The 12,436-nt window shown below is 36.5% G+C and overlaps 1 protein-coding gene across 1 annotated transcript; it reads left to right on the top strand.

Moving 5' to 3' along the window:
* The first annotated feature begins 7,543 nt into the window (after positions 1 to 7,543).
* Positions 7,544 to 9,442, top strand: LOC26526230 (asparagine synthetase domain-containing protein CG17486). The gene has a single exon (XM_015159990.2). The coding sequence runs from the start codon at positions 7,680 to 7,682 to the stop codon at positions 9,372 to 9,374; it is 1,695 nt and encodes a 564-aa protein (XP_015015476.1). The 5' UTR covers positions 7,544 to 7,679; the 3' UTR covers positions 9,375 to 9,442.
* The last annotated feature ends 2,994 nt before the right edge of the window (positions 9,443 to 12,436 follow it).

Below are 12,436 nucleotides of genomic sequence, written 5' to 3'. Positions count from 1 at the left end.
CTGTAGTTGCCACTTATGCTGTCCCGTGACATGTTTATTGCAGCCCTTAAATAGAACATATTTATAGATTGTCTACTTATCATGTCTAAACACATGTTTAGACATTCTCCGGGGGGGAGAAATGTACGGCCAGTAGTTGTCTCTCATTTATGTGTTGCCTCCGGATATAAATGACCATTATAATTATGATAATCGTTGTTGTAGGGCCGAGTGTCCGCTTACCGTGTGGAAAATCAAGTCATCAATGTGTACTTTGTTATTTTTCAGAGTCTTGATGCGCATTTGAAGATTTTGCAGTTCATTAGTGTTGTTGACAATCAAGTGCTTCAGCGGGACCACTTTCCATGTCTCCTTGTCATCTATAATTCGTAAACTGGGGAAGATAGACATTTCAGACGCTGTCGAAATTACTTTTTGAGGAGTAATTATTGTTGTATCCCCTAATATTGCTGTGCATCCTGCAAGTAGTTGTATAATGCCTTGATTGGGCAGTCTTATAACTTGATGCTGTTCGTTGCATCTTATATTAGCTGTTGTATTCCGAAACAGTCTAAATAGCCATCGGTTGAATCCACTTATCTCTTTGATGAACGAATTGCCTTGGAATTCCATCATTTCGCATGAGTGTGCCTTGCTTGGTTTCAATGGAGATATTTCGCAAGAGTGATCATCCGCGTTTTTCCATGCCCAATTACTTTCGCAAAGCCATGTTGTCGAATCCTCTTGTCTGCATTGGTTAATTTCCATTTCAGACATTAGATGATATGCGTTTATGTCTGTATTGAACGCAAAATATTTAGAATTCAATTTCGGAATAAGCTTTGTTCCGTTTGTCCACAGTGGTATTGGGATTACTTCAAAGAGATCCGTTTCCTGATTGTTGTATATCGGCAATTTTGCTTCAATGAATAGGACATTATCCTTCAACATAGCTTGTGCCTTCATCAGTTTATAGATCAGTGGTAATTGTATAACTGAATTTCCACCCGGTAGCATTTGTTTTCGTCCAAATTTTTGCTTAACTTTTTCGAGCTCCTCCAGCATTTTGTTAGGCGCAATTAGTGTAGGATGAATTCTTCCTTCACCAATGTCCGTTATCATTGAGATCGCTGTTGCTTGTAGGCTTTCTGCCTCTTCAATCCAGTTTCGCACTTGATTTGATAACATAAGGAATTTAATTGACTCCTTATATACCATAAAGTGCTCCTTCATGGTTTCTGCAATAATATTGACTTGTTGGGTCAGTTTTCCCAAATTCCGGTTTGCTTCTATCGTAGTTGCTCTTACTAATTCTTCCGTGGCATTGATGACCGAGGTCTGATTGTCAAAATATTCCATTAGATGTTTTTCGTTTTTTATGATCGTTTGCATAATTTCCTGTATTCTATTTGCATTTCCGATATCAAAGAACAGTATAAACCTTTTCTTTCGGTTGGTACGGTGCCGTAGTATTTTGTCTTTTTCTTTGATGTTGTCAATTTTTGTCCGTATTGTCGTGCCGAAGAAATCGCATTTTTTTGCAAACCAAGCGGGATTTTTCCAGGAAGTCCTCTGATTGTTTTATGGCATCAAAATAGGCTTGCATGTCATAATAAAACAATAATTGCCAACTGGATGTAATTTTTGTTCAATTTTGTTCACCATAACTGCAGCTTTTGCGTCGATGTCGTAAATTTTCCCAAGTTCTTTGGAAATTTCTTCCGAATTTTCTGTCGCAGTTGTAGCTTGCAACATCAATAAACAGCATAGCACAGTAGCTATGCTTCCAGTGCAATTCCTTTTGCCTTTTGGAACTCGCTGCCTAAGCTTCTTGTCCTTGCGTAGCTGCATTGACTCCGTTATAGATGGCGTTGCAGCTCCAGCTGGTTTTGTTTCGCTAACAGGAAGTTGACAGATCTGGTTTAGCGATCTTTTTACTTCCCCATCGCTTGTTTTAACCGTGACTACCCGGACTTTATCATCTTGTCCTTTAGTCGTACTAATGATTCTTCCCATTGGCCATCTTGCAGGGTGAGTGTTTTCTTGTTTTATAAGAACCAGCTGTCCGTCCTTCAGATTTGGCTTTACTTGGCGCCATTTGGTTCGCTGTTGCAATGACACCAGATACTCCTCTTTCCATTTCTTCCAAAAATTACCTCTGATGCGTTGAATAAGCTTCCATCTATCTAAAGAGCTGATTGTCTTACTTTCGTCAAAATGTTCAGGAGCTCCAATTAGAGGTCTTCCCACCAGAAAATGAGCGGTATTTACCTTGACCCGTTGTCTTTACAGATTCCATATGTCCCATCTTAAGGTATTCTTTCATGAATTCGTTGTATGCAGCCCAGTTCTTTGGGTTTCTTTGAAACTTCTTTTCCATTTGCATAAGCCTTGCCATTGCCTGTTGGCGAGAGTCTTCCAGCTTTGCCTCTTGGTGGAATGGAATTGAAACCACAAATCTGCCTTCCTCGTTATAACAGTTGTTTCTTGGAATTTTCTTTCGCATTCTGCATTGTCTGTAATCGTCTCATCGGCTTCATCTTCCAATTCCCAAAAGCGTTCCAGGTCCTTTAGATTTATTGTTGTAGTGGCACTTATAATTTTTTGCTTTGCTGCTCGAATTATATTTCCGGACACAATCCATCCAAATTTGGTTTTTTGTCCCAAGATTCCATTCACGGTTTTTATTTTCTCCATCATAATCAGGGGAAATAGATCCACACCTATCACTATGTCAATTCTGCTTGGCTCGTTGAATCGTGGATCTGCTAGCCTGTAGCCCTTCCACTCTTTGTTGATATCAATATCAAACTTTTTGCTGGGAAGGGCTCTATGGAGTGTTGGTAAAACCAATGCTTCCGTTGATGCTTTGAAGCTGCTTGGAATTTTTGGTTTGATCGTCAGGTGGACACTATTTTTTGATAGTTGAGTAGTCTGGGAGATACCTTCGACCTCTATAGTACTCCTTACTCTGTAAATCCTTAATATGTGTGCTGCTTCCTCTGAAATCAGCGTCTTCTGGGATCCACCGTCAATAAGCGCCCTCAACTCGTTGTAACCTCCAGATTTGTTTTTCACTAAAACAACAGCTGTAGCCAATAGTGTCTTGGCCTTGCTTAAGGCTATTGCTGTTGATACTGCGTTTTGTGTCTTCATGAAGAAGGCTGTTGTGTCTTTTGGAGCATCGATTGCATGTAATTTCCTTTCTGCAGTCGATAGCATTATGCTTTCCAAAGCATCTAAAGCACATGCTGTTCTTTTGAACGAATTCTTTTCTTTTTTCGATTGATTGTGCTCTGAATTTGAGACACTTTATCATATCGTGGCCATCCTTAGAGCAAAAGGCACACGATCTAACTTGAACTTTTCTTGTAGCAAGCTAAGCGCTATTTTTGGTAATGGCATTTATTGAGTTGTATTGTTGCCCAATAAACTCCAGTACATCTTGTAAGGACTGTATAGCTCCTGCCTTTTTTACATGCTGTTCATACGGCTGCAAGGCTTCTGGCGAAAATTTCCGCAGCAGAATTTCTGTTAAGATTACGTCAGCAGAGCTTCCTATTTTTCCTTTTTGCTTTATGATGAATATGCTCTCGGTCGCAGTATCCAAAAATTTCCCTACATTTTTCTCATCATGGGGCAGCAAGCACTCCAGTTCCATTAATTTGTTGAAGTGTTGGGAGAATATTTTTCTGCTATTTTTGCAGAATAACCTCCCACGCTGCTGTATAGCTAGCTGCTGATCCCGTTATCAAATGGCTAACCATTTCCTTTTAAGCAGGCTCTTAAATATCCCAGCTTCCTTGTGTTGCTGAGATCTTTCCTGCTGTCTATTAGTTCAGAGAACAGCTCGTAAAATGTTGGCCATTCCTTCGCATTTCCATTGAACGTTGGAAGGTCCACTTTTGGGAGTTCTGGCACGTCTTAGTTGGAACTTTTGAACTGTTCCAACTTCATTTGAAGTACCATCTCTAGTGCGTCAACTTCAGATTGCAGAATGTCTGTCTCATCTTGATCAAAGACAGTTCTGTCATACTTGTTTTCAAGCAGTTTCAGTGTGTCCGTCACGTTGGACCAATGACTTTTCATCATTGCCAGCTGCTTGACTAGTTCAATCTCACTTGAACTATCCAGGGTTTCGTAGATTAGGCTCATCTGTTGCCTCACCCTGTCCGCTCTTCTATCCACCAGTTGAACCAATTTATCAACTGTACTGGAGCTCCGAGCTGATGCGGTATCAGATAATTTTGATCCACTTGGTATATTTATTTCTTCAAGTGTTTCTACCTTTTATTGCGACTCCTTGTAGGCCTTGACAGCATCCATAGTTTTAATAAATATTTTATTATTAAAATATTGATGATCGCCAACTCCCAATTTTACCAGCGAATTGTTGTTAGTAGTAAATCGAACTACCAATGCTTCTATTGCTGGTATAGATTCCTTTTCCTTGATTGCTTGCAGTATTTTGTTCTGCAGCTCTCCTTGGTCTTGCATCAATTTCACAGATCTTTCCGACAACATCTTGGGAAAACAATAACTGTGACTTTTTTGTGCTTTCTGCTTGTATTCTTTGAAGTGATCCGTTGGAGGATTTTTTGATTGGTCGCCCAGTTGACCTAGCTGTGGCTCGACTCACAGCTGATTGATCAGCCAAGGAAAAGCAAGAACACAATGTTTCACCTTATAGTCCTAGTGCTTTAAGGCGTGGTCTTTTATTCTGTGTTTCTTACCACTGGTGTGGGAAACAACAGAATCACTCGAATACCCTTGCTCTTTTTACTTTGAAGCGCTGGTTATTTTCTTCTGTGTTTCTTACCACTGTTGGGGGAAAACAACAGAATTTCTCGAAGGACCAAAATGTTCAGACTATAAACTAATGCGTACACTTAATGAGTTCAATTCGGGTGTTTGAATCTAACTAACTCGCTACTGTGAGGGTATCGCCTTTTATTCATTCTTACATAGGTTCTTGTCATCTCATTATATAATGCAGCGCTTGTAAGACGCTGCAGTCTGCGTTGGTCAATGCAGCTGAGATGTATCTTAAATCTATGTTTGTGCCCTATGACCGCGCTAGTCACCTCCCGCGTGATCATATCTCTTGACACTTCGGCAATAGACCACTGCAATCGTACTTATCTGTAGTTGCCACTTATGCTGTCCCGTGACATTTTTATTGCAGCCCTTAAATAGAACATATTTACAGTTCGTCTACTTATCATGTCTAAACACATGTTTAGACAAAGTCTGTCAGGGGTTTCCAAATTAGCTTTCAGAAAAGTATTCCTTGTAAACTTAAAAAGATGAAAACACCATATTTTCAATAATATTAATGTTTATATAACGAAGCTTTTTTAAGCAATCGCCTTTAATATTTGTTTCTGGGACGAAATAATAACGAAATAAAATATATATAATAATAATAATACATTTCCATTTATTAAAATACCCCGAATAACAAATACGCAAATGTGGCTTCCCATTTTAATAGAGCGATCAATTAAATGCTCTAGACCATCTATTATATCAACAGATACATTGTAAGTCAGGTTTTTTTATTGCTACTTCATCACAAGTTAATATGCATTCTCAGAATCATTCATTTCTTTAATGGTTTCTTTAAGGGCTGAGTACAAACATTCGTTGTCTCCCGGCTGTAATTTTGTTGTGCTGTTCCACTATTGTAACGATGATGGACTGGGAAAATTTAATTTAAGCGAGTCCCTTAAAAATGTTGAAGTGGACCTGTAATATATGCTCTGAGCAAAACATTTTTCCGAATCATTCCATCTTGTATTTGTGCCCTTTTTTTTCTTTAAGAAGCATTTTCGCCAATATTTATTCATTTCCCGTTAAATTAATTTTGTCAATTTGAGAAATTAGGTTTTTTTCGGACTTTGATACCAAACTAATCACCTTTCGTTTCAAATTTGAATTTTCTCTTCTCAGCATTTTAATTCGAATTTGTCTTTCATCAGACAATTTTTTAACGGCCAAATATTTTTTTTTTAAACATTTTTAATGTTTTCTGGATTTATGGCACTGACGACAAACTTCAGCAGGGGACTGTGAACGACATCTTTTTTGTGGAGGCGATCTTACTGCATTGAAATCTGTATCATCATTTTTGCAATTTTCATATTTAATTACGTTGCGATCTGGAATTGTTCCTTTCCTTAGATATTTTACGCCAATATCATCTGGCGAGGAATGATTTTGGCATAAAAACCGTGATGAAGTGCTCGCCACAAAATCTTCTGTAAATTGGCACTTTTCCGCCAATTTCATTAAAATTGTTGGATCCTTTTCAGGAAACCTAAACAATTTAAGAGCGGGGCAATCGCGCCTAGATTTCGGACAGTGGGGAAGGCTGCACTTGTTCCCACTGATACTTGATCTTTTTTTGTCGGCGATATCCAATTTTTTTTACATAAAACAATTAATGTTAAATTCAAAAGTTCAAACCTTTATCGAAAAGCAGCAGTACCAGCACAACGTAATATAGGCGCGAAAAATTAGGAAGTGTACATATTCACTTCTTAAATTTTTTTGTATTTTGCACTACTTAGCACAATAACTTATCTCACTTTATCGCAATTGTGCTTTAATAAATCAGAAAATCAATTGTTTTTAATTTAAAAATACGTTTATATTATTAAAATTTGGAAAAACATTGGCAAACGAGGAGCACTATGTATTTGTCAACTTTAAGCAAACGTATTAAAAGGAACTAAAAGAAGAAAGAATACATTTGGCGCGCTCTTTTACACACCCAAAATTGCGCGGTTTTTACAAATATCAAATTAGAATATAACAAAAACATTCAACAAAATAATATTTCCATTTCAAATACTGAAAATTGATAATTTACAGAAGTATGCATATTTTTTTGCTTGTATACTAGCAATTGGTACTAATAAATATACTAAATAGTTGAAAAACATCATATGCAACCTGTGTATTGCAAAATTGAATTCTTGAAGCAGGACCAGCGCACCTAAGAATCACTAAGATCAAATATATTTTCCACGTCGCAAGATGAATACTCTAACGACATATTTTCTAGTATAAAGTAATTTATTAAAATAATAAAAAATCGTACGGCGTTACTCATCTTATTATTCTAGTTTCTTTGCTTTTACTCTACGATTAACGGGTATAAAACAATTTAATAAGTTTTTATTGAAAGAATCTCTGTAAAAATAGAATATATATTTTTTATTGGTCAATTTTTTTATTGTCTAATAGTAACAATGGAGGGTGAGCCCATATTCAATTTCTCTGAGAGTTTTTTTTTTTAGTGGTAATTGATAATTGAATTTTTTATTGATTTCCAAGACCTATATCATATTAAACCCTCGCTGAGCTGGATACATCCTTGACAAAAGATTGTATATTAAAATAGTCCAGTTGAAACACGCTTAGCAAGACAAAATATTCCCATAAAGGTGGAGATCGGATTAATCAAACGCACGCAAGTGGTATTTACTTACATATGTATGTCGTACGTTCATGGAAAATTTATTCCCATCGTACAGCTAAAAATGATTAAGGACCTTGTTCTAATTCTAACATTCCTCTAACGCGCCATGCTACTGACGCTAGCTTGACGCATACTTAAAATACTCAGACGCATTAAAGCGTAACAGGTTTACTTAATAACTTCCCTGGATCACTCTCATATATAAAAATCAACAATGTGTGGAATATTTTGTTCAGTCGTGAAACATGATCATTTAAAATCTTTCAATATTTCGAGCGCGCTAAAAGGAATTCTTAAAAACCGTGGTCCTGATGTCCAAGACGAGATGGTTATAGATTATGGTTTTGGAAACATATTTTTTTCTGGCTGCGTCTTATGGCAACAAGGTGAAAGTGTGCAAAAGCAACCTGTGGTGGAGGACGATTTTATATTTCTATTCAATGGAGATATTTACAATACACCAAAGCCTGAATCTTTGTCTGACACGTCTTGGATAGCGAAAAGACTAGCTGAATGCCGTTGTGAAGAAGAAAATATTTTGAAGATACTTAAGCAATTGGAGGGACCACATTGTTTAATAATTTATGACAAACGAGATCAAATTCTTTATTTCAGTCGCGACGCACTAGGAAGAAATTCATTAATTATTGAAAGCATTCCAAATGGATTTCAATTATTGAGCACATCACATTTTGAAAATGACAAAATTTCAATGGAATTGCCCCCATTGGGTCTTTATCGAATTAAACTAAATGATCTGACTTCATGCGTATTGCATCCATGGCAGCATCTTAATAATTATGCTACTCAGCTATTACGCAATCTTGATCTTGCGATTGGGTGGAATACTGCAGTGGAGAGTCCAATGTCACCAGATTGGATATTAAATTGCAAACTAGCATTTAGTTATAACTTCTATAAATTTCCTTACAACAAGAATAATGTGGATCTTTATAAAAACTTAATAGGTCAGCCAGAAATTAAGGAATCTCTTTCTATAATACATACACTGCTATCCGATTCGATAAAAAAACGTGTTAGAAACACCGCTCCACTTTGCAGACTCTGCTTACAACAATCAAATATATCACCTGCATGCACACACGCCAAATTGTGTATTTTATTTTCGGGTGGCCTTGACTGTACTATTTTGGCCTTGCTGGCAAACCAATACGTACCAGTAACTGAACCCATTGAACTTATTAATGTAGCTTTTGAAAGCGTAAAGGGCCAAAATATATCGGAGAAGCTATGGGATGTACCAGATCGAAAAACATCATTGGTGTCTATCAATGAACTAAAACAGCTTTGTCCCGAGAGGGGCTGGAATCTGCTGCAAGTGAATGTAACTCGACTTGAATTGCAGCAGCACCTAAAATCACGTATAAAGCATCTTATATATCCCCTTGATACGGTTTTAGACGAAAGTCTTGGATGTGCCTTCTGGTTTGCTTCTCACTGCACTCACTCTACTGCTAGAGTCGCTCTTATCGGAAGTGGGGCAGATGAACTATTTGGTGGGTATACCCGCTATCGTAACAGTTTCAAGCGATGCCTGGGAAACGATCTGGAGCAACAAGCTGCCGTGCAAAACGAACTTGAAGTGGACTGGCAACGTATTTCGGCCCGTAATTTAGCCAGAGATGACCGAGTCATTGCAGATAATGGCAAAACAGCAAGATCTCCATTCATCGAAGAAAACTTTGTTAAATTTATAAGATCTTTAGAAGTGTATCAAAAATGTTGCTTTGTTTTTCCCGAAGGAGTCGGTGATAAATTACTTCTGAGACTGTATGCCTATCAAATCGGTTTGCGAGATGTTGTATTTCTAAAGAAACGGGCGATTCAATTTGGGTCACGAATTGCAAACAAAAAACAAAATGCTACCCATCAATCTGATTATCTTTAACTTCAACTTGTAAATGCTTCATGGTCCATATTATGAAATCTGTTTAATCAATAAAAAAATTTAACGGCTAGTCATGTAATCATTTTGGATAATGCCAATCTATTGGCGTACATAAAGTAATCATTTTATGACCAAAGTAAACTAAAAGACCATCAAATGACCATAAGTATTGTCTTATTTTCAGCGGTCTGTGAATTCCAAGAAATACTTATTGTTAGTATGTATATATCGGGAGCGATGATGCTTTATCCATTTTTGTATCCTAGCACCAAGAGACGCCGAGTTCCTAATTCTTGCGTTACCAAAACTGGGATGACTCTCCTCTCCTCAACTCCTTTGACTCAACCGCCGTCATATCAATCTCAGTCAAGATCGTCCAATCTAGTATTCTCTTTCTCCTTCACGGGACTTTGGTAACGAAAACGGACCTCACATAGCAAATAAAAAACCTAATTAGCTTGGTACTTGGTGGACCCCGAAGTGATTTCTGCATAGACAATGCCTAGTGCAAATCATACAGTTATTTAAAATTTGAAATTTGATTAAATCGCTGTCTTCCCGCTGTATGCGAATATCGAGTCGATTTTGCGCCGGCTTGTTGTAGTTGTGCCTGCCATGGATTCCATTTTTAACGCTTAAGGCGACAATATATAAAAAAGAGTGGAACGTTTAGTGGACTCCTTATCAAGCTTAACATTAAATTCGTGTGAGGATTCCGTTCTTCATGTAAGGTTAGAGCCGATCAATGAGCTTCAAGAAACATATAGAAAAATTCTCAACGAACTTCTCGTCGCAGCACTCTCTTGAGCTACGGAAACTCGGAGGATAAGCAAAACGGTTAAATTTTTATTCTATGTGTACTACGATCATAGATCTGTCTGAGCGACACTGCGTTGGAAATCTGTCACTCACTGGGAATTTCGAATGGCAACTATGCTATTGCTTTGCAATTATCACAAAACTCATTTGCTAATCGTCGCTTGGTTTTTCAGGCGCACAATTCTGAGATTCTGGGGTTAGGGCAGTTCAGAGTTGTTTCATTTCAATGCTCAGTGAATATTAAAAATTTTTAGAAGAATTTTTTTATTTTAATCAAATTTTTGGTTTTGTTTTAATGATTAATGGTTTTGTTTACTTTTATTGGTTTCTGGACTTTTTTCAAAAGATATCAAACCTTAAGTGTTCAGATTTGCATAAATTATTAACTTCACATTTGTTAAAAATATTTAAAAAATAAGGTTCCTATGCGTCCGGGAAATAGAATTTTGATTTAAAATCGTGAATCGTTTTAATACCTTCACATATTGTCCTTCCGGGCATCTGTTGCTTGCTCGTACAACGGTCCATTACAATTCCTTTTGTCAAGATTGTCCAACAAAAGTCATAAATTTTGACCATTCGCGTCATCAATCGCTTTTAATTTTATCGTAGCATACAAATTAATTTCCCTTTAATTAAAAACTCAGAAACTTTATTTCGTTGTAGTTTTTTTCAACTCCAAATTATGACTAAACTGAAAAGATCTTAGAATACCCTAAGCTAGCTGTGGGTGTTAAGCAGCGACGCGACAGAGCTCTGCAGATCTGGTTTGAACTGAACATGATCTGCAATGTCAGCAATTTTTCGTCAAGGGCCGAAAGTGCGCACGCAAGACAAACTGCGGACTGTGCGACGTTTTGAACGGATGTTTAGTTTATTGAACTGAACAGTGTATTACAATGTTGTTTAGTGTGTTTAGTTTATTGTACTAAAGTAATGTTGCAATATTTTCTTGTTAAATGTTATTTTGTATTATTAGCTGTAATTTTTTTATTTATTGATGCATTGGCTGTTTATATTGTATTGTATTAACTATAGTCAACTCAACCTCCTCAAAATCCTGCTAGTCCTCGAGCAGTTGTTTTTTTTTTTTTTTTTTTTTTTTTTAATATTGAATATTATTAAATTCCGGATAAATCTTTTTGGGCTGTGATATTGTATTCATCGGGATTGTATTATTTAATTTTTGGCGAGCTTTTTCTTGTACATATTTGTAGAATAACTTTTTCTGTTGGTCGTCAAAGGAATTTTGCAGTAGAAGTATTGATGATTATGGGGCAAATAAGGGTGAGAATGGCTATGCGATTAGCCGTAGAGTGCGTCGCCAATTCGTTTAGATGCTTTGTATTTTTAATATGGAGAGTTTCTAATGCTTTTAAGGATAGGACTAGTAGTCGCTCGGCTAATTTTGGAGTCATTTGTATTAGTATTATTCCCGGCTTCATAATTGTCGTTTCTTTATTATTAAATTCTTTGCCCTTTATGTAAATTTTGTCATTCCAAAAGTGCACTAAGTATGTGCCCATTAGATGTTGAGTTATATTATTATTGGTTATATTGCCATTAAAATTATTAAGTAGAATTATGCTCTTGTCGATTTCTTCTATTTCTTCGATATGTTCCGCGTTACTAAAGTCACACAGCGATTCCTTTCCCTGAACTAGCCCAAAAATACTTTTTGTGTTATTTAGGTTTACAATATTATCCTTATTACAAATTTTTAGATTATTAGATAATTTACAATTTGTTGGTATTTTTAACATTTGTTATTTATATTGGAATATTTCGTTAGTTTCTAGGTGTACAATGGAATGATTCTTAATTACAGGCTTGGGATTTTGACAATATAAATGATTGATGTTTTATTGTGGAGGACCGAGACCAGGCTGATCCAATCCAATTGATTGATCTGCCCTTTCTATTTTTAAATGATGAAGTAAGAGTGCCTAATGCTGAGAGTGTTTGGACTATGGTATGGTATAAGTAGCTATTTCTTAGGTCAGTAACTGTGTGCTTGTCGTATTTTCAGAAGTTCGTTTTCGATTTGTTGTATATTTATAATATGAATAAGGTTTATGGATGATATTTTTATTTTTCCTTCTCCTTTAAAAATTGTTATAGTATGCGCGTCAGTGTAATTTATGATATCCATGGGCCGATCCCTTCATGATCGGTTTGATACCCGCAGTCTGACGACAGCTGGTAAATGTGTTTGGTTTTTATATATTTTTTATTATTTTATT

The sequence above is a fragment of the Drosophila erecta genome, unplaced genomic scaffold, assembly GCF_003286155.1.
Source record: "Drosophila erecta strain 14021-0224.00,06,07 unplaced genomic scaffold, DereRS2 tig00000219-arrow-pilon, whole genome shotgun sequence".
Lineage (NCBI taxonomy): Eukaryota > Metazoa > Arthropoda > Insecta > Diptera > Drosophilidae > Drosophila > Drosophila erecta.
This window is presented reverse-complemented; position numbering and strand designations above follow the sequence as displayed.

Coding starts and splice junctions, on each gene's coding strand:
- LOC26526230 (XM_015159990.2), top strand. CDS start 7,680: ATGTGTGGAATATTTTGTTCAGTCGTGAAACATGATCATTTAAAATCT.